The sequence below is a fragment of the Schistocerca cancellata genome, chromosome 2 (assembly GCF_023864275.1).
Source record: "Schistocerca cancellata isolate TAMUIC-IGC-003103 chromosome 2, iqSchCanc2.1, whole genome shotgun sequence".
NCBI classification, from domain to species: domain Eukaryota; kingdom Metazoa; phylum Arthropoda; class Insecta; order Orthoptera; family Acrididae; genus Schistocerca; species Schistocerca cancellata.
In genome coordinates, this window is record NC_064627.1 from 296,766,608 (window position 1) to 296,788,478 (window position 21,871).

Sequence of the window (21,871 nt, forward strand, 5' to 3'; positions counted from 1 at the left end):
TAGGGGGCCTAAGGTCCTGAGGATTCCTTGAAGCTCCGCCTGGACATCAGGAATGGGATTACCATGGCAAACTTTGTAAGTAGTGTTGTCTGAAAGCTGACGCAGTCCCTCAGCCACGTACTCCCGACGATCAAGTACCACAGTCGTGGAACCCTTGTCCGCCGGAAGAATGACGATGGATTGGTCAGCCTTCAGATCACGGATAGCCTGGGCTTCAGCAGTGGTGATGTTGGGAGTAGGATTAAGGTTTTTTAGGAAGGATTGAGAGGCAAGGCTGGAAGTCAGAAATTCCTGGAAGGTTAGGAGAGGGTGATTTTGAGGAAGAGGAGGTGGGTCCCGCTGTGACGGAGGACGGAACTGTTCCAGGCATGGTTCAATTTGGATAGTATCTTGGGGAGTTGGATCATTAGGAGTAGGATTAGGATCATTTTTCTTCGTGGCAAAGTGATATTTCCAGCAGAGAGTACGGGTGTAGGACAGTAAATCTTTGACAAGGGCTGTTTGGTTAAATCTGGGAGTGGGGCTGAAGGTGAGGCCTTTGGATAGGACAGAGGTTTCGGATTGGGAGAGAAGTTTGGAGGAGAGGTTAACTACTGAATTGGGGTGTTGTGGTTCCAGATTGTGTTGATTGGACTTTTGAGGTTTTGGAGGGAGTGGAGCTGGAAGTGGGAGATTGAGTAGATGGGAGAGACTAGGTTTGTGTGCAATTAGAGGAGGTTGAGGTTTGCTGGAATGGTTGTGAAGGGTGAGTGAGTTGCCTTTCCGGAGGTGGGAAACCAGGAGATTGGATAGTTTTTTAAGGTGGAGGGTGGCATGCTGTTCTAATTTGCGGTTGGCCTGTAGGAGGATGCTCTGAACAACCGGTGTGGATGTGGGAGAGGAAAGATTGAGGACTTTTATTAGGGACAGGAGTTGATGGGTGTGTTGATTGGCTGAGTGGATGTGTAGGTGAAGGATTAGGTGGGTGAGGGCAATGGATTGTTCGGTTTGGAACTGGTATAGGGACTGATGGAAAGAAGGGTTGCAGCCAGAGATGGGAACTTTAAGTGTGAGGCCTTTGGGGGTGATGCCAAATGTCAGACAAGCCTGAGAAAATAAAATATGGGAGTGTAATCTGGCTAGGGCGAAGGCATGTTTGCGGAGGGAATGTAAATAAAACTTAATGGGGTCGTTGTGGAGGTGTTGTGAGGGTGACATGGTACTAGAAGGTGGAAAGTGGAACACGAGGCTGAAATGAAAATGAAAATAAATATAAAAATATATGGGGAGAGATAAAAGTAAAACTAGAAATCAAATGGAGATCTGGTGTGAAAAAAGGCGAAAAAGGGTTGGTTAGAGCTGGGCTATGTTGATCCTATGGTGAACTTGTGTAGGTAGATAATGATGTGCATAAAGGTTAGGTGGTTGTGTTGCCGCCAAAACACGTTAAAGGGTGGAGAAATACGGGAAAATTTCGAAAAAACTACGTGAGGATGTATTAAAAGGGTGGTTTGGTGGTGGCAGATTATGGAAATCAAGCTAACAATTGTCTGATGAAGAAATAATGACGTTAAAACCTGTGGGAAGCGGCTAAAAATGATCGATGATGTGAGAAAAACGGAAATGGAAATAAAGCAAAAGATATTAAAACTGGCCGAAAAGGTTGTTTAATAGCTGAAAGGAACTGTTTGTGAACTGGAAACGGCGGGTTTTATAGCAGCGGTAGTGTTGAAAGCGGAAAAAAATTTTTGGTTATGGTTTGGAAGTGGGTTACGTATTATTACGTATTATTGAGTATATATCGGCGGGATAAAATTGTATACTGGATTACGGTAAAAAAGGAGAAGGTGAATAGAAAGTAAAACTGCTGGCAAAAACAGAAGGAGGAAATAAGATGACAGAAAAGACTACGAAATGTAACAGTGACAATAACAATAACAAACGTGATTGTTGGGTTCAAATTAATGATATGAATATAATAGAGGGAAACATTCCACGTGGGAAAAATATATTTAAAAAGAAAGATTATGAGACTTACCAAACAAAAGCGCTGGCAGGTCGATAGACACACTAACAAACACAAACATACACACAAAAATCTAGCTTTCGCAACCAACGGTTGCCTCGTCAGGAAAGAGGGAAGGAGAAGGAAAGACAAAAGGATATGGGTTTTAAGGGAGAGGGTAAGGAGTCATTCCAATCCCGGGAGCGGAAAGACTTACCTTAGGGGGAAAAAAGGACAGGTATACACTCGCGCACACACACATATCCATCCGCATATACACAGACACAAGCAGACATTTGTAAAGGCAAAGAGTTTGGGCAGAGATGTCAGTCGGGACGGAAGTACAGAGGCAAAGATGATGTTGAAGGACAGGTGAGGTATGAGCGGCGGCAGATTGAAATTAGAAATTAGCGGAGATTGAGGCCTGGCGGATAGCGAGAAGAGAGGATATGCTGAAGGGCAAGTTCCCATCTCCGGAGTTCAGACAGGTTGGTGTTAGTGGGAAGTATCCAGATAACCCGGACGGTGTAACACTGTGCCAAGATGTGCTGGCCATGCACCAAGGCATGTTTAGCCACAGGGTGATCCTCGTTACCAACAAACACTGTCTGCCTGTGTCCATTCATGCGAATGGACAGTTTGTTGCTGGTCATTCCCACATAGAACGCTTCACAGTGTAGGCAGGTCAGTTGGTAAATCACGTGGGTGCTTTCACACGTGGCTCTGCCTTTGATCGTGTACACCTTCCGGGTTACAGGACTGGAATAGGTGGTGGTGGGAGGGTGCATGGGACAGGTTTTACACCGGGGGCGGTTACAGGGGTAGGAGCCAGAGGGTAGGGAAGGTGGTTTGGGGATTTCATGGGGATGAACTAAGAGGTTACGAAGGTTAGGTGGACGGCGGAAAGACACTCTTGGTGGAGTGGGGAGGATTTCATGAAGGATGGATCTCATTTCAGGGCAGGATTTGAGGAAGTCGTATCCCTGCTGGAGAGTCACATTCAGAATCTGATCCAGTCCCGGAAAGTATCCTGTCACAAGTGGGGCACTTTTGGGGTTCTTCTGTGGAAGGTTCCGGGTTTGAGGAGATGAGGAAGTGGCTCTGGTTATTTGCTTCTGTACCAGGTCGGGAGGGTAGTTACGGGATGCAAAAGCTGTTTTCAGGTTGTTGGTGTAATGATTCAAGGATTCCGGACTGGAGCAGATTCGTTTGCCACGAAGACCTAGGCTGTAGGGAAGGGACCGTTTGATGTGGAATGGGTGGCAGCTGTCATAATGGAGGTACTGTTGCTTGTTGGTGGGTTTGATGTGGACGGACGTGTGAAGCTGGCCATTGGACAGGTGGAGGTTAACATCAAGGAAGGTGGCATGGGATTTAGAGTAGGACCAGGTGAATCTGATGGAACCAAAGGAGTTGAGGTTGGAGAGGAAATTCTGGAGTTCTTCTTCACTGTGAGTCCAGATCATGAAAATGTCATCAATAAATCTGTACCAAACTTTGGGTTGGCAGGCCTGGGTAACCAAGAAGGCTTCCTCTAAGCGACCCATGAATAGGTTGGCGTACGAGGGGGCCATCCTGGTACCCATGGCTGTTCCCTTTAATTGTTGGTATGTCTGGCCTTCAAAAGTGAAGAAGTTGTGGGTCAGGATGAAGCTGGCTAAGGTAATGAGGAAAGAGGTTTTAGGTAGGGCGGCAGGTGATCGGCGTGAAAGGAAGTGCTCCATCGCAGCGAGGCCCTGGACATGCGGAATATTTGTGTATAAGGAAGTGGCATCAATGGTTACAAGGATGGTTTCCGGGGGTAACAGACTGGGTAGGGATTCCAGGCGTTCGAGAAAGTGGTTGGTGTCTTTGATGAAGGATGGGAGACTGCATGTAATGGGTTGAAGGTGTTGATCTACGTAGGCAGAGATGCGTTCTGTGGGGGCTTGGTAACCAGCTACAATGGGACGGCCGGGATGATTGGGTTTGTGAATTTTGGGAAGAAGGTAGAAGGTAGGGGTGCGGGGTGTTGGTGGGGTCAGGAGGTTGATGGAGTCAGGTGAAAGGTTTTGTAGGGGGCCTAAGGTCCTGAGGATTCCTTGAAGCTCCGCCTGGACATCAGGAATGGGATTACCATGGCAAACTTTGTAAGTAGTGTTGTCTGAAAGCTGACGCAGTCCCTCAGCCACGTACTCCCGACGATCAAGTACCACAGTCGTGGAACCCTTGTCCGCCGGAAGAATGACGATGGATTGGTCAGCCTTCAGATCACGGATAGCCTGGGCTTCAGCAGTGGTGATGTTGGGAGTAGGATTAAGGTTTTTTAGGAAGGATTGAGAGGCAAGGCTGGAAGTCAGAAATTCCTGGAAGGTTAGGAGAGGGTGATTTTGAGGAAGAGGAGGTGGGTCCCGCTGTGACGGAGGACGGAACTGTTCCAGGCATGGTTCAATTTGGATAGTATCTTGGGGAGTTGGATCATTAGGAGTAGGATTAGGATCATTTTTCTTCGTGGCAAAGTGATATTTCCAGCAGAGAGTACGGGTGTATATATATATATATATATATATGTGGAAACAAGTAACGTAACTCACTCTTGTAAGATGTTAACCGAGATTATACTGTATAAACCAGTGTCAATGTAATTTATGCAAAATGAAGTTGTTCTAGGATGATGCCAGCGTAAAATTCCTGATGAATGTTTGGAGATGAGAGGATTGTTGCACAGCAGATCCAATTCCTGGGTGCAAATATAAATTTTTGAAAATACTACTTGGCACAGATGACACAGAATCATATCTGGCTCATACCATGCATCAGAAGCAGTATCTCGGACATGCAAAGAGTGCCATTGTTGCAGAAGGCTGGGTGCCACTCAAAATACATTTTCACACCAAGCTGAGCAGTAATCGAGGAGTACGAATGGCACAATCTGACAGCATTCGATGCATCATACTGTGACACTTGCAAGACTGAGCCACAGCAAGTAAAATACAAGTTCAGCTTCTCCATAGTGTCTTAGCACTGATTGAAAGTGCAAAGGCATCAAAACTGACAATAACTGAGACGTGTGCAGACACCTCCAGATAATGAGGGTGAACGACTGCATCGCCAGCCACAATGATGTTATGTCCAACTTAAATACTCCCATTTCAGGGTCAGTATCCGGTCATCCCATCTGGATGTCCAATTCTGATGCAATGATGATTTCATTAGTTACAGAATAAATTGATGGTGAATCATGATGTGCTGCCTGCTGCCGAGAGAAGACTTCGCCTCCGAGACTGCGGCCAGTCGGTTGTAGTGAAACTTAGCTGCCACTGTTGTTTCGTCGCCACCATCACTGACAGAAGATGGGTACGAGCCTCTGCCTTCCTTCATGAAGGACCATATCGAGTGACTGTAAGCTACCGTCTTTTACATGTTGGGCAAGGCACCCAATTAGTGCCTCCCTGGCTGTATGTCGTGCTGCCATTAGGGTCCGAGACTTCCGCTTTAATCACACCCGCTGTCTGTCATGTGCTATTGGCACCTGCTTAGGTGAAGGTCCATCTCTGAGAGCGCTGAGGTGAGTTGCACAAGCTGCTGACAAGCTACAATAGGCTCGTGCATACAGACTCCCATTCCGGCTATCTGCATGACACTGCCGTCAGATCCTGACCACCGTGGCCACGATAGTCAAAGCAATGTGTCCACATTCCTTGTTGCACTCGAGTGTGCGATTTGACATGCCTTCCAACATGCCCAAGATGACAACTCCTACTATAAAATCACAAGCAAGAAATATGTTTCCAGACAACGCTGTTTCACTGGTGCTTTAGGAGAGAGAACGCTGTTTCACTGGTGCTTTAGGAGAGAGAACGCTGTTTCACTGGTGCTTTAGGGCATACAACACCATGCACAGCAGCTCCCAACCTCGGCCTCCTGCACCTGCAGTGTCACCATCTCACCTGCTCAGCCTCCATGCCCACTAATAATTCTGACCTGAGGGGTGACTACTACACAGGGTTGGCAAAATAAAACTGGCCTGTAAAATACTTCATGCCTTGGGTGAAGATGATGTAAGCTGACCCACCTACCTTACAAAGCACGAAATACTTTCTGGACCAGCTTTATTTTGCTCTTCGTATATGTGGATGACACAAAACTAAATAAAGAAATCAGAAACAGCTGCAACCTGGACAATAGCAGGCAGGTATTGGTATCAACATAACCATTTACATTAGAGAACTGTGCCACTATTCATATTCGTAGCATCGAAGAACAAATAAAAAATGAGAAAATTAACAGTACTAGTTAATTGGTGCCTGGATAAGAGTCCAACAATTTGAGAATAACACCAAACATTGACACAAATTAAACATTTGCAGGTTAATCTTGTAATACAATTGAAAAAGCCAGTTTACCAGATTGTTGTCACTCAGAAAATATTTTCTATCAAATGGAAAGGTCTCACTTAATACATTTATCAAGTACTGATTTAGATTGAAAATTAATTAAAAGTTACTTTATGTTTTCAAAAATGATTATTCATAATGAAATACTTTAGCTATTGAAATCACTTATACATAAAATAATTATAATAATTAAGATATGGTGTGGCTACTTACTCTGCATCTCCATACGTGACTTCTCTGTGCAGGCATTGTCAACACGCAGAGTACGTCCACCTATTTCATAGCCATTTAAATTTCGCATTGCGGAAAGAGCAGTCTCTTGATCTTTATATTCACAAAATCCATAACCTTTTGGTTTACCGGTCTCACGATCATAAACTAACCTGCAAATGGAATTGCTTGTAACATATGATCTCACAGCATAAAGTTATCGCCCACCGTTTATCATTTAAAAAAAATTACCTTTAACTCAAATATGAACTTACACAGTACCTTCTTGCATTGCTAACTGTTCAGATGTTTTTTTTCCAGTAGCCAACATACATATGAATCTGCAGTAAAACAAAAATATTTTTCTTTTTTCCAAGTATCTCAAAAGTATATTTTAAATTCTTCTGAAGAGTTACGATGCATTAAATTTCTTTGATAATACAGAACACAAAGTCACGGATACCTACGTAGCGCTATGTTCACTGCCCTGCCAATCTTAAAATTGTTCCCTAATTTGCATGTTGACTGCTGACCTATCTCATATTCATCTTTACTCAGGTAGCACTAAATGTCTATGACCAGACAACTTGTCTGGCATAGTTGTAATAAATTATACACGAAATCCTGTGTCATTAATCATTATATCTGTTAATGAAAAAAAAAATTAGTTTCACCACATCATGACAAGCTAATACACTCCGAAAAATTTTGCTGAATTGCACACTGGACTCTGAAGCCTACACTGGTATGTTACTTCATTTTCCATTGCTGTTTCACGATTCAGAATTGCCTGCTGTGTATTAGCTACAAGTGTACAGAATTTGCGTACATTTGGGTACACCATTTATGGCTCCAAAGCATCTAAAGTGTAAATATAATTGGGTGATGCCTGTTCGTCTGTGATTAGAATATATTACAAATTAAGTATTTAACACAAACAATGAAAAATCCAGAATGGAATAATGACAACATTATGAAAAGGACAGATCTACTCACCATACAGATGAGATGTTGAGTTGCAGACAGGCAGAACAAACAGACTATGAAACACACAAGCTTTTGGCATCAAGGCATTTCTCTAAAACACACACACACACACACACACACACACACACACACACACACACACACACACACACGCAAGACCACCATCTCTGGCTGTCTGGGCCAGGCTGCGAGCAACTGCGCATGATGGAAGAAGGGGTAGTTGGGATAAGGAGGGAGTAAGGAGGAGGCTAGGGCTGGGAGGGGGAGGAGAGCATGGTATGGGTGAGGACAATAAAGTGCTGTTGGTGGGAGCATATAGACATGGTGAGGAGAGGGTGGGGCAGCTAGGTGCAGCTGGAGTTGGGCAGAGGTCCAAATGGAAAGGGGGAGGGGGGGGGGGAGATGGCACTTTACATCCTCCACATGGATACAATCTGATGTAGAGGGGAACGAAGGTGATAGCAGAATTATACAACTCCATTTAGTCCTTCAGAGCTCAACACAGCAACTTGTCTGGCGGTGGTGACAAGGAAGTGGAAGGATTACTGAAATGCCATCAGAGTGGCGAAGATGATCATGTAGTGACACTGTAACAAAGCCACATGACTGGGGGAAGAGATCATAAAGTCGATAACCAAAAAGGTGCTACTTGTGGCACTAAATTGGGCAGGGATAAAATCATTGAGGGGAGACAGATAAAGATCAGAAAAGATGGTCAGTCAGAAGACATGGTAGTCCCCAACAGGGAGTACATACTGAAATCTCAAGTCGGAGAAAAGGAGGGGTGAGAGATTTCTCACTAAGATGGTATGTAAGTGCCCTGCCCGGGGGCAAATAAACATTGCAAATGGTAATCGCTGGGCTGACTCACACTTGCACTGCTTTCACTTCTAGTGTGGTAAGCATGGTAATGCAATCACTGACAACATCTTTGTAAATCGACATACACATCCCTCCAGAAACACTGCAGGGGTCAATGCAGTTCAAGAAGAAGATATGGTAATCTTAAAGGGTTGGAGAATTGTTATATGGAGAGCAATACAGGCCACACAACAGGAAGATATTAGTCCTTGCAGTTTAGGAGGATGACAGTAATATCCGTTTCTGTTCCACTGAATCATCACATTAAAGTGCACCTTGATTATGTGTGAAGGGGCCAAGAGGACAGGTCATGCTTCAGGATGATATTGTAATTCATCAGGATGGAACATCACCATGTGAAAGAGGGGGGGGGGGTGAAGGGGAAGGGGAATCTGAAACTCAAGGGTCACAAAAGCAGCCTTCCCCCAAGCTTCCTTTTCCTTCTCCTTAATTCATTCAGAGAGTCAGAAATCTTGCAAAAGGTTATCCACCATGGGGGTACAACTGGAAGACTGGGCAGCCCTGGAAACTGCAATCCAAGGCTCCTGCTGCCACTGCCTGGTGCAGAGATTTCTGGGATGAGGGTTCTCTGTTACACGATGGCTTGGTAATTGGTATTGAGGTCCCTAAGTAGGTGCTCCAGTGAATCATAAAGTCGTTGGCTGGTTGGAGTTAAGGGACTAAACAGCGAGATCATCACTCCTCAGCCATGGGGTAGTTCATCTGCAGTTATGATATCTGCTAAAAATTTGATCAAATTATGGAAGTACTAGCAACCCACCTTGGCCTCACAGAGGTAGCACTGCGTACCTATCGCTGAATAACTTGCCTAGAGGCACCAGTGCACAGCGAGTATCAAAATCTTTACAGTAGTTCCTGAGAGTAGTCTTCACATACAGAAAAAAAAAAACACCGTGGGGGACTGTGAGTCATCATAGTTCAGCTAATATGCACCAAATATTTATAAATCATGTACACAAACCTTCCTCATGAATCAGTGCATCTATTAATGAAAATATTATCAAAAACCCCACAGTAGTTCCTGAGTTTAGCCTTCATTAATTTATAACATATATACAAGGAGAATATATGTACAGGTGAACAGACTCTGGTAATAATAATTTTATGTAGCTCAGTATTGTAGTGCACGTCTTACAAATGGACATCACTTCAGCAACTTGAATTTCTGTGGCCACTTATCCAACCAGAAAATGGTGACCTACACATTTCATTTGCGGCAAATTTCCACACCATTAAGAGGTGACTGGTAGTTTAAAAAAACAGAGACTAAAGTACATGATGTGACCAGGATTTGATCATACAAGTTCTTAATTATCAACGCCGAACTTTAGACCTACTGCTAAACCACCAAACTTTAATTTGCTTCAGTTCTGGTAAGAGAGACCTATTGTTTAACATGGAATTCAAACCACATTTCAGTTCTGGTGAATCACTGGGAGGTTTAATGCTAGGTTAAAATACACTGAAAATTTTGTGATCTGACCGTTATTCGATCCTGCGACCTTTCAGGTTTGAGGCATGTGCTGGACCACTGCCTAGGGTTCCGCTTAATCTTCACTGCTGTCTGAAGTTGTGGTGGCTGTACTGCTAGATGGCAATTCCATTGTTCTCCAGTGATGAACTCAAATTTGTCACAGATCAGACAATTTTCACGAAATATTTATAAATTATAGATACAAACCTTCCTGATGATTCAATTTATCTGCTTATCAAAACTAGATCAAAATCCCTATGGTAGTTCCAGAGATTAACCACTACATTCAGACAGAAGTGAGTAGCGAATTTCAATTCATACATTATGAAAATATATAGGAGTGGTAAAATAGAGGCACTGAAAGCAATATTGATGCCAGGGGTGGTAAATAATTTCTGGAGAAATAAAAGTATATGGGTCAGGCCAAGCCAAGTCAGAGCAGATGAGGCGCCTGCCAGAGCTCGTTTGTGGCAGGAGAAACACCACCTGCATCCTAGCCCCCATCGTCCTGATTAAGGATGACGACAGAGAGTAAAAAAGCTAAAGATGTAATGGTTATCAATTCAACTGATAATAATAAAATAAAGTGAGAGAAATAATCTGGCCAATTGGTCAGAAGGACCAGGCAAGGGCACTCCCTCATCCATCCCTGTTTCACTTTCGGGGCTCTGCATGCAATGGAGGCCATCCATTGAAGTGCTACCCCTAACATGGAAAATAGAATAAGGCAGGAAAAAGCAGCTAACCACATCTAAAAGCAATTAACATAAACCAAAAGAGGGATGACCAAGGCATCTGGCAAAAGACAGTGTCAAGAGCCCCAAGACCCAGCAAGTGGCAAGACACACCATAACCCCAACCAATCTGCCCCCACCTCAAAGTCCTTTAAAATGTTATAGCTGCGAATAACAAACTAGTTTCATGGAGAAACAGAGGACCAGTTCAGCTGTCCATAGTTGTCCACCAATATTAGAGACAAAGAGGGGGAAGAATAATACGAACAGCACACACCACGAAGAAGACCCCGAGATGCATTCCTAATGGTAATCACATCCATGGATGGTTGTCAGATGGTTGATGACCCTTGTATGCAAAAAGTATCTGATAAGTTGGATGATTAGGAAGTCAGTAAGAGGTGGTACTGTCGGAACTGATGAGAAGTATCCTCCTTTGGCATGAAGACTTTCTGTGGGCCATGTCTGGAAGCCATCTTTAGCCAGTCTTAATCCTCAATAATGGACTGGCTTCAATAATTTCAAAGCTGAAGGTGCCACTGAACCAGAAACCTGGCAACCATAGACCAACTGGGACGAGGTCAGGGCACTGTAAATACAGAGGTGAGTACTGTGATCTGTGCACCAAAAGGTGTGGGCACGGAGCATAGAGCATGTAGCTTTTGTAAACATGCTAGTCATGTTGAAAAATATGTGGCAGCTTTGTCAACTTTTCATTAAAGCAGATTCCCAAAAAAATGTGTTTTTAAGGGAAAGAACTGGAAGCCAAGGGGAAGGGTAGAAGCAGACGCCCTTTGGGTGGTACCTTGGATCTGGCCTTCAGCCAATACTACAGGTTGAGAGCTAAACCAAATGCAAAAGTAGTCCAATGGAAGTCACTAGCCTATTGAAGGCAACGGAGAATAATGTAACACTCAGCACAGAGCCATGCATAGCATCATACTTGAAACAATGAGACTATCTCATCACAGAGAAGTGAAAACACCTTCTAGCCAAATTTGAAGACCCTGAGTAGATTGAGTCTTTGAGTAACATTCATAAGTTGGACCATCTGATTATGGATCAAATCAGGGCCTGGGACCATATCATGTGACAAGTTAAGAGTCTAAATCAGTTCCCATCCAGTGAAAGATTCCTTACATATGACATCTTGAGGTGTCGGGTATTCTGCCGGATACCAGCATTGTTCTTGCACGATATTTCAAAAAAATGAACTGGTATCTTCAACAGGTGTTATCTGAGACAGTATGTCAAGTGGAACGTTTCGTTTTCCATCTGTGATCTGTTACCAGTAGTGGTATCCTTAGGATTACCCACTTTGGTCCAGAGTGCTTGTCTGCCATTGCTGAGCACTGTCTGGAACTCAGTCATTCCATGAACTATGATAAAATGAGGGTTCTGGAACAGCGCCCAGATACTGGGACAATGTTACAAGTGGATCTACGGAAATACAGGTGATGGCAAACCTATGCAACATGCCACTGGGTAACAAGTCAGTAGAGTCTGGGAGCTTGCACTGGAGTTGATATAAATGCAATGGAGGCATCAGCAGAACTCCACAAAAAGTCATACTATGAGTGTGGACACAGGAAAAAAAAAATCCCAGATAGAGCATCACGCACACTGGACCGAAGATTAAATGTCACAGGGGAAAGGAGGGGAATGCAAAGGAAACACCTAGGCTCACACTGAACCAAAAAAGGAACACCAGCATGCAGTTGGGTGTATGGGACTGAAGATGAAATACCAGCACCTAGCCTGGCACATGGGACCAAAGAGGAAATGCCTAAGAATGTTTCTAGTGGGTCACAGAGAGAACATCTAAAATTGCAGCGGATCGAAAACAGAATGCCGACCTACAGACAGGTACTCCAGATCAAAGAGGGAACACCTAAGGACAATGCTAGACAATGCGGGCCGCAGGCATAATGCCTGGTAGTGACAGTGGAGGGGGAAGAGCATAGGTATCAATAAGGGACACGTTCCACTAGCCGAGCAGTCTCAGATAGTGCCTGATGAAGATAACGAGTCAAATTGTCAAAATACCTTGCAAGAACAATGCTGATATTTGGCACAATACCTGACTCCACAAGATGTCAACAGATCACCGGAAGAGTCTGAAGATTCACATTAGGAGACTCTACAGGGAGGAAATGTACAGAAATATCAAGCTGGACAAACTTTCACACAGGAAATGGACAATGCTGAGTTCTCTCTCTTTCCCACTGGGACGTCAAGATGGAGATGAAGAATTAATTTTTGTCAGGATTAACCATTACATTAACTCCAGAGCGATGGGCGTTATAAAATGTTGAGCAAGCATGGCACTTGTGACAGACAATTTGAGATATGCACCACAGGCTAGATGTGGCTTTTACACCTTCATCTATACAAGGCAGCTGAAGATTCGGACATGGTCAACAGTGCACGTGGGTCTCTAATGAATTATGCCTAGAAGAATGCCTCAGTGTGACAGTATGCAAAGTTTTATCACAAGAGTAATAAAATGCAGCAAGTAGAGAACACTCGGACTGTGGTTGGTTGGTTTAAGGGGGGTGGAGAACCAAACTGCTTGGTCAATGGTCCTCAGACTGAGATTAACCTAAGTGGCAAGCAGTTTGATGACAACACTTTGAAGGTACTCAGCAGAGGTCTCGACTTTGCTATGACTCCTAGAAATGCACTCACTTCAGGTTTCATCAGCACAACAGACTAAGCAGCCAACACACTTCCCGCAAAGATGGAGGAAGAAATTCGCCTGGAGACCTGCGGGTTTCTCAGCAGGACACCACCTCCAAAATTGAAGTGATGAGAGGGTTGCATTAAGAGGCTATGAGGAGACAGCAGCAGTGTGGTGTTAGCAGCAAACAAAAGGAACTCTATAGTCATTTTGCAGTAGGTTGTGATCATTATGAGAAAGTGTGTCAATATCTAGAGGATCCACCATACAGATTTTTGGAATGTGGCCCTACGGACAAAGTGGACAGGATCACAGCTCTTTTGAAGAAAACTGGAATACCTGACAAAGTCATTAAACAACTATGAACAAGAGTGCAAGTTCCACTTAGACTATATGGACTGCCAAAAGTACACAAAGAAGGCATGTCATTGTGTCCAACTGTCAGCAACACTAGCGTATCAACATACCCAACAGCCAATGTATTCACCACAGCAACTCAGGGGACTTCTTTCAACATCTCAAACAACTGGACCCTTTTCACTAAATGAGCAGTTTCAGGCAGCACATGAAGATAATGAGTCACATGGTTGAAATGTTGTGCAATAACAACACTGACATCCAGGAGAATACCCAACACTTCAATATGTCAACAAATCACAGGGAAAGTGTAGAATTACATTTCTCATATAATTCAATCGTGATGAGCGTGAAGGACTGGGAGATGTTTTCAATTTTTCCTTTATGTGTGTGAAAGGTAGCCAGGTAAGATGGTTGGTTGGTTAGTTGGGGGAGGAGACCAAACAGCAAGGTCACTGGTGCAGAGGGGAGCAACACAAACAGCACAGTCCAGACAAGGGGGAGGGACGACTGGCAAACAAGTAGATAAAAGGGACATCAGGGCAGCAGGAAGAGGAAAAAATAGGGAAAGGGTTGGAGGAAAAAGGGAGAGCAGGGGTTCCCCAGAAATAATGAGTGCAAAGGGACTCCAGTACCATCACTGACCTGTCCTGATTCCCACACCATACAATGATCACAAAACAACAGGAGCACCAGGGGATGAAGACACAAGGAAATGAGAAACAAAACTGCACAAAAGACAAGAAAAAACATAGGGAAAACCTGCCGGTGTAGAGGTGAGGCCAAGGCTTCCATAACCAATGTAAACGATAACCGAGGGACTCCAATTCCAAAGGAAAATTCAACGACTTAAACCTGAGCGGGCAAACCGCTTTCATAAAGAAAACCAAGGACAGACAATACTACAAGGGTCATCTGATAACACCTGGGACAAGGAGGATGGGAGGGTCTACTTAGTGCAAAGGACCAAAAGGTGGGGGCAGTCAAGCAAAATATGGATCACCAAGAGAGGGGGGGGGGGGGGGGGGGGGGGGGGGGAAGACCACAACTTATGGGGTGGGGCTTTTTGTGTAGTAAAAAACCATGGGTCAACCTAGTACGGTTGATACAAAGACAGCAGAGGGTGGTAGATTCCTGATGGGAGAGGCAGAGGGAGCAACACCATGTGGTGGGAGTCTCCTTGACTGCGCAGTTCACGACTGAACGAAAAGGTATTTTACATAAGGCCGCAAAGGCTGAAGAGGTCACAGAGAATGGGATGTAGGTGGCTGAACACCCCCCCCCCCCCCTCCTGCCCCCCAAGCCAGACGACAATCGAACAAGTAGCATCAGCAAGATTGGCACGATGGTTGTGGATTTGAGGAGATAACAGAGAAGAGGGACGCACCCCATACTGACGATCAAAAGAATCATCAAAGGAGGAGGCACAGGATGGGTAGCCACACACGGCAGACAAACTGCATGTATACTCGCTAAGGAGAAAGCCACTGCAGTAAGACAGTGGTAGTTCAGCAGCTTCAGCACACTGAATCTCAACTGGACTAGTGTAAAAGGGGCTTGTGGCCAAACAACGGATGCCATGATGGTGGATAGTGTTGAGATGGCGTATGCAGACGCATAAACAAAGCACCACAGTTGAGTTTCAAATGGCCAAGAGACTGTTACAAACAGAGGAGGGGGCTTCTACTGGCACCCCAAGAAGTACCACTGAGGACATGAAGGACATTATGGAAATGTGTACAGCGGGCTGCCAGGCAAGACACATGGGAAGACCAAGAGTGTTTCCTATCGAGCTTGAGCCCCAGGAATTTCGTAGTGTCAACGAACGGAGGGGCACCAGGCCCAAGATGTGAAGACGGTGGGAGAAACCACTTGCGTCGCCAGAAATTCATACAAACAGTTTTGTCAGTAGAAAAGCAAAAGCAATTGTCGATGCTTCGGGAGCAAAGACATCGCTCAAGATGCTGCTCAGTGAGACAGGTCTATGGAGAACTGCAATAGATGGCAAAAAGTCAACAAAAAGGGAGCTGGATATGCCCGGTGGGAGACATGCCATTATAGGGTTAAAGGGATAGCAAAGAGGATGACACTCAGGACGGAATCCTGAGACACACCATTTTCCTGGATAAAGCTGTCCGACATGGCAGAGCCCACACACACACCTTGCAAACTCAATCTTTTAAAAATGCCTGAAGGAAACAGGGCAGGTGACCATGAAAGCCCCACGTGTAAAGAGTACGGAGGATACCAGTCCTCCAGCAGGTGTCGCAGGCCTTCTCCAACTCGAAAAACACAGCCACAGCCTGGGATTGCTGTAGAAAAGCATTCATGAGATGGGTGGACAAAGTAATGAGATGGTCAACTGTAGAACACCGCGCTCGAAATCCACATTGTGCACTAAAGCTAGCATACCAGCTGGGTATGAATCCTACGTTCCATCACCTTGCAAACACAGCTGATAAGAGAGATGCGACGGTAGCTAGAAGGTAGGTTTTTGTACTTACTGGGCTTAGGTATGGTTATGACTATGGCTTCACGCCAGCATACGGGAAATGTGACCTCTGTCCAGATGTGATTGTACATGTTAAGCAGAAAGTGCTTGCCCACAAGAAAAAGGTGCTCCAACATCTGAACGTGGGTGGCATCTGGCCCTGGGGTGGAGGATTGGGATGAACTGAGAGCATGATCTAGCTCCCTCACAGTAAAGGCGGCATTGTAGTGCTCACAATTCAGATAAGAGAAGGGTATCACTCGAGCTTCCTCCACTCATATCTGATGGAGGAAAGCAGAGTGATAGTAGGTCTAAACTTCCGCAAAATGGAGGCCAAAGGTGTTGGAGATAGCAACAGGGGCCACGATAACACTGTGTGCTACTGACAGTCCAGAAATTGGGGAATGGATCTTGGTTCCAGAGAGCTGTCAGAAGTTGGCCCACACAAGAGAGGAAGGGGTGGAACTGTTAAAATAACTAGTGAATGAAGTCCAGCTAGCTCATTTGCTATCCCAAAGAAAGCGAAGACACTTTGCACTCACCTGTTTATAACGTATGCAGTTTGCCATCATAGGATGATGGTTAAAAATGCGCAGCGCACGTCTCCATGCACGAAATGTATCGCGGCATGCCTCAGTCCATCAAGGGACTGGGACACGATGTGGTAAAGAGGAAGAGCGAGGAATGGAATGTTCTGCAGCATCAAGGGTAACGTTTGTGAGATATTCCACCTAGTCGTCACAACTGGGGAAATCTTGTTCTTCAGAGGTTTCCAGGGAGGAGTAAAGCTGCCAGTCAGCCTTTGTAGGCTGCCATTTGGGCGTGCACGAGGATGGGGTAAGAGTCAGCAAATGGATGGCACACAGGAAATGGTCCCTCGAGTAGGTGTCAGAAATAACAGTCCACTCAAGACGATGGGCAGGCTGGGCAGTGCAAAAGGATAAGTCCAAATGGGAATAGGTGTACGAGGAGTTGGAAAGGAAAGTGGGTGCTCCAGTGTTAAGGCAGAAGACGTTCAGTTGGTTACGAAGGTCAGCCAAGAGGGCACCTCTCTGACAGGTCCTGGGAGAACCCCAAAGGGGACGATGCGCATTAAAGTAACCAAGTAGCAAAATGGAGGAGGTAGCTGCCCAGTAAGCTGAAAGAAGTCTCCCCTGGTGACATCGAAAAACGGAGGGACATAAGTGGTACAGAGGGAAAAAGTCAGGTGAGGAACGAAAAGGCAAAACTGAAACAGCTTGAAGGTGGGTACTCAGGGAGTTGGGTTGACTATGAATGTCATCGTGTATGAGAACCATGCCATCTCCATGAGATGGAATGCCGACCTCATGGGGAATATCAAAATGAATCGGTAAGAAATGTGAAAGCTCAAAGCGGTCATGAGGGCGCAATTTCGTTTCCTGAAGGCAGAGTACAAGTGGATGCTGCGATGCTAAAAGCAGCTGTAAATTCTCTTTGTGGGACCATAGGTCACATACGTTCCATTGGAGGACAGTTCTGAGGAGGAAGAGATGTAGGGGTGTCAACATGGCGGCTGCCGAGTGACAGCTGGTGTAGAGTCAGCACTACAGGGCACAGAAGCAGGAGAATCCTGTTCCGTGGGGTCCACAGAAGCATCGGCTTGCTTGTGTGGTTGGTCTGTGGAGTCCATTGCTGAAAAGCAGTTGGTGGTGCATCTGGCAATATGGAGGCCGGCTGGGCTAAGGAACCATGGGGTGACACTGTCAAAGAGGATCTTCAAGATGGGAAAGGAGCGGACGGTTTGCCTTTGGTGGACTTCATGGAGCAAGGGGTAACAATAACAGAACTACAGGCGCCAGATGGGAGAACACATGGCTTGTGACTAGCCAGTAATTTGTGAGCGACTGGGTAAGGCACTTTTTCCTTCACCCTGATCTCTTGGACAGCACACTCATCAAGACATGTGGGATAATCCCGAGAGGAGGCAGCATGGCCACCATTGGAGTTGATACAATGTGGAGAAGGAGGCGGACAATCGCCCTCGTGTGCATCTATACCACTGGTTACACATTTTGCTGTGTGTTGACAAGATGTTCTAGTGTGGTTGAAACGATGACACTGTTAGCAGCGCATTGGGTTCGGAATGTATGGCAGAGCTGTGATAATTTCATAGCCTACTTTTATCTTGGATGGCAACACCACTCTATCAAGGGTGAGGAAAAAGAGTGTGGGTAGGCACTAAGGAGGAATGTATCTTTTTCATTACACGATGGACGGCAATGACACCCTGATCAGAGAGGTAATACTGGATTTCGGCCTGGACAGACTGTCGAGCAGAATGGCAACAGATTTACCTTGGCGAAGGCCTGACCATCTTCAGTACATGAGACCACGAGGAACCGTGGTGCAGCGGGAAGGATCTTTGAATCACTAGCTTCATCACATTTACGTTTCGTAAACGTTGATTGGGAAGGTGATTGACTCACTGCAAGAAAATCCCCCATGATTGCCAGCATCTCCGAAGGCGAGCCCCTTCCAAATGGAGGCTCCCATCACATGGGGGCCCACCCGCCTTAGGTGACTGTTCATACCTCAGGTCACAAATCCCAAACACCTGACAGGGGGACCAATCGGCAATTTGGGAAGGTTGCTCCCCGTACCAGGGGGTACGTGTGAACCCTACCTGTTGACCCGGGGCTGGGAACTACGCCTTACCCAGTCACCGGTTACACGTCAGATGCATGGGCCGGCCTTCAGGAGTGCACAGGGGGGAAGAAGGAAAAGAGGAACCTCAAACACTGAAGCAGAGGAACGAGAGGGGAAGGGAAACGAAGAAAGGAAAATAGAGTGGAAAACAAAGGTGAGACTGAAACTTCCTGGCAGATTAAAACTGTGTGCCGGACTGAGACTCGCACTCAGGTCCTTTGCCTTTCGCAGGCAAGTGCTCTACCAACTGAGCTACCCAAGCACGACTCACGCCCTGTCCTCACAGCCTTACATCTGCCAGTACCTCTTCTCCTATCTTCCAAACTTACAGAAGCTCTCCTTCGCAGAGAGAAAATCTCATTCTGGAAAGGTGAGACTGAGAACATTCCCAATAGCATCCCAGACATATTCTCCAAGAGAGGGGAAAAAGGATAGCAAGAGGACAGACATGCAGCACGGAAGGGAAAAAAATGATGCAAAGGCTGGGGCCTCATGGTAGCCAAGCATGAACACACCAAAGAGTGGTGAGGCCCCTGGGGCAAGGGGGAGGGGGATGACCAGGGGGGGGGGGTCAGGAGAAAACGTGGGGAAGAGAGCAAGGAGGGGAGATGGAAATCATGGCAGAGAGATAGGAGCGGTGCCCGTCAATAAACCCACCCAAGGGCAGGCAGCGGGTTGATAACAACCCGAAAGTCACTAAAAGAGTAGAACAGGAGGGGTGAGCAGTGGGAAAGGGGGTGTAATGGCATAGGAAAGCACAAGCTGGGACGGTCAAACCGAAAGGGGAAGGACCCCAGCATCTCCAGAAGTCTATCGACAGGGCTAGTGTGAAAGACCCCATCAATTAAACGGGTGCCATGATGGTGAACTGGGTCCAAGAAGAGCAGTGTGGAAGGGGCAGCTGATCTATAAACCTGAAAACCGTAGTCCAGAAAAGGCAGAACCAATGTCCGGTAAAGGCAGAGAAGGGTCGAATGATGCGTGACCCATGAGGTGCGGGCGAGGAAGCGAAGGACACTGAGTTCATGAAAACAGCAAATCTTCATATGAAGGATATGGGGCAACCACTTGAGCTTGTCGTCAAAAAGAAGACCCAATAAACGGAGCTGGGGAACCAAGCTAAGGTGCTGGGCATCGAGGAAGAACTCTGGATCCACATGGGCCACACTACGGTGACAAAAATACACCACCATCGACTTAAGGGAGAGAACTTAACCATGTGAGTATGTCCATGTGGAAGCACACAGCGTGGCAGCCTGGAGCTGTCATTCCACAGAGGCCACCATGTGGGAGCTAGTCAGCATGCAGAACAGGGGTGACCAACCGTCTGGTAGAGGCCATAAGTCCATTAATTGTAATGAGAAAAAGCAAGGCACTTAATATGGAGACCTGTGGAGCACCATTCTCCTCTGCCTGCGGAATGCTGAGAATGGTGCCAACCCAAACTCTGAACAACCAGTGGGACAGGAACTGGCAAATAAAAATCGGGAGTGGGTACCAAATACCCCACTAATGGACAGTAAGGAGGATGTGATGGTGCCACACTGTGTCATAGGCCTTATGAAGACTGAAGAAAACCATGACAAGATGGCAGTGCTGAGAAAAGGCCTGGCGAACTGTGATTTCCAATCAAAGCAAATGATCCATCAGAGACCGTCCTTGCTGAAAGCCGCATTGGTAAGAAGATAAAAGGTCCCAAGAATCAAAGCTCCAACTGAGTTGACGAGCCACCAACCGTGCAAGTAATTTGCAGAACATTGGTCAGGACGACTGGATGCTAACTACCAAGGGACGATGGATCCTTGCTGGGCTTAAGGACAGGCACTTCAATACTGTCTCTCCACTGAGAGGACAAAATGCCTTGGAGCCAAATACGGTTAAACACCTGCAGGAGGTATTGCCATTGTGGAGGACTGAGGTGTTGAAGCAGTTGGTTATCTATGGAATCAGGGGCAGGGGCGTAATCGTGAAACGAAGAGAGGGGCAGAAGAAGCTCCCATTCATTATAAGGTTCATTGTAGGATTCAAATTGTCGAGGGGTAAAACATAAGCAGGAAGCTTCAGCTCGCTGTTACCGGGGGAGAAAGGTGGCTGGATAGGAGGCTAATGCCAATGCCACTGAACATGGGTCATTAGGTGTTGACAGAGAACGGATGGATCTGTACATTGGCCACCTGAGAGGCATGGACTGGAATGGCAGACTGTCGCTGAAAACCTTGAAGGGTCCAGAGTGTAGCCCACAACTGCTTGCTCTGCTTGATTAAGTACCGGGCTATTGCATGAAGATGTTTAAAGGTAACAAGATGGGCAGAGGACAAGTACCTCTTAAGATGAGGCAAACCACAACAGGATCATGGATGGTGGTGGCAATGGCCGTGCTCGACCATGGAACTGGCCAACGGCGAATGGGGCCCATCAAGCAGGGAACAGCAATGCCAGCAGAGTGGATTATTTTATCAGACACATCAATAACAACTTCATTAATACAACCTGACAAAGAAGATGTAAGCATGACCTAGGAGATATACAGAGGCCTATCAGCACGATGGAAAGCCCAGCGGGGTAACTTGGTCATCAGAAGGTGGGAAGGGAACAAGAGAATCAACAGGAAGTGGTCACTACCACATAGGTCACGTGGTGAGCAGTGTAAGGAAAGAAGAAGGGGAGGGGAAGTGAGGAAAAGATCAAATCAGAGAGTGCCACGTGTGGCACTAAAATGAGTGCAGGAACCATCATTAAGAAGGCATAGGTCATGGCCCGCAAGAAATTGGTCAATGATTAGGAGCCCCGGATTAGATGAAAAAGCAATGCCCCACAAAGGATAACAGGCATTAAAATTCCCAAGGAAGAAGAAGGAGATGCTGAAGGAGGGCACCGGGTGTAGGTGGCCTGTCAGGAGGGAGATAGAGATTTTGACCTGTGACCGCTGTCCAAGTGAACCTGGATGGCAACTACTTCCAATGTGGTACGAAGGGGGATCCGTGTACTAACAGCATCCGTATGGACCAATGTGCAAACACCATCAGAAA

The 21,871-nt window shown here is 46.0% G+C and overlaps 1 protein-coding gene across 2 annotated transcripts in view; it reads right to left on the bottom strand.

Annotated features, from left to right (window-relative positions):
- LOC126161669 (cleavage stimulation factor subunit 2 tau variant) overlaps positions 1 to 21,871 on the bottom strand; it is a 90,286-nt gene that overhangs the window by 59,356 nt on the left and 9,059 nt on the right. For both annotated transcript variants that reach the window (XM_049917667.1, XM_049917666.1), the window contains exon 3: positions 6,574 to 6,743. In XM_049917667.1, the coding sequence (XP_049773624.1) occupies positions 6,574 to 6,743 (170 nt within the window). The remainder of the gene's footprint in view (positions 1 to 6,573; positions 6,744 to 21,871) is intronic.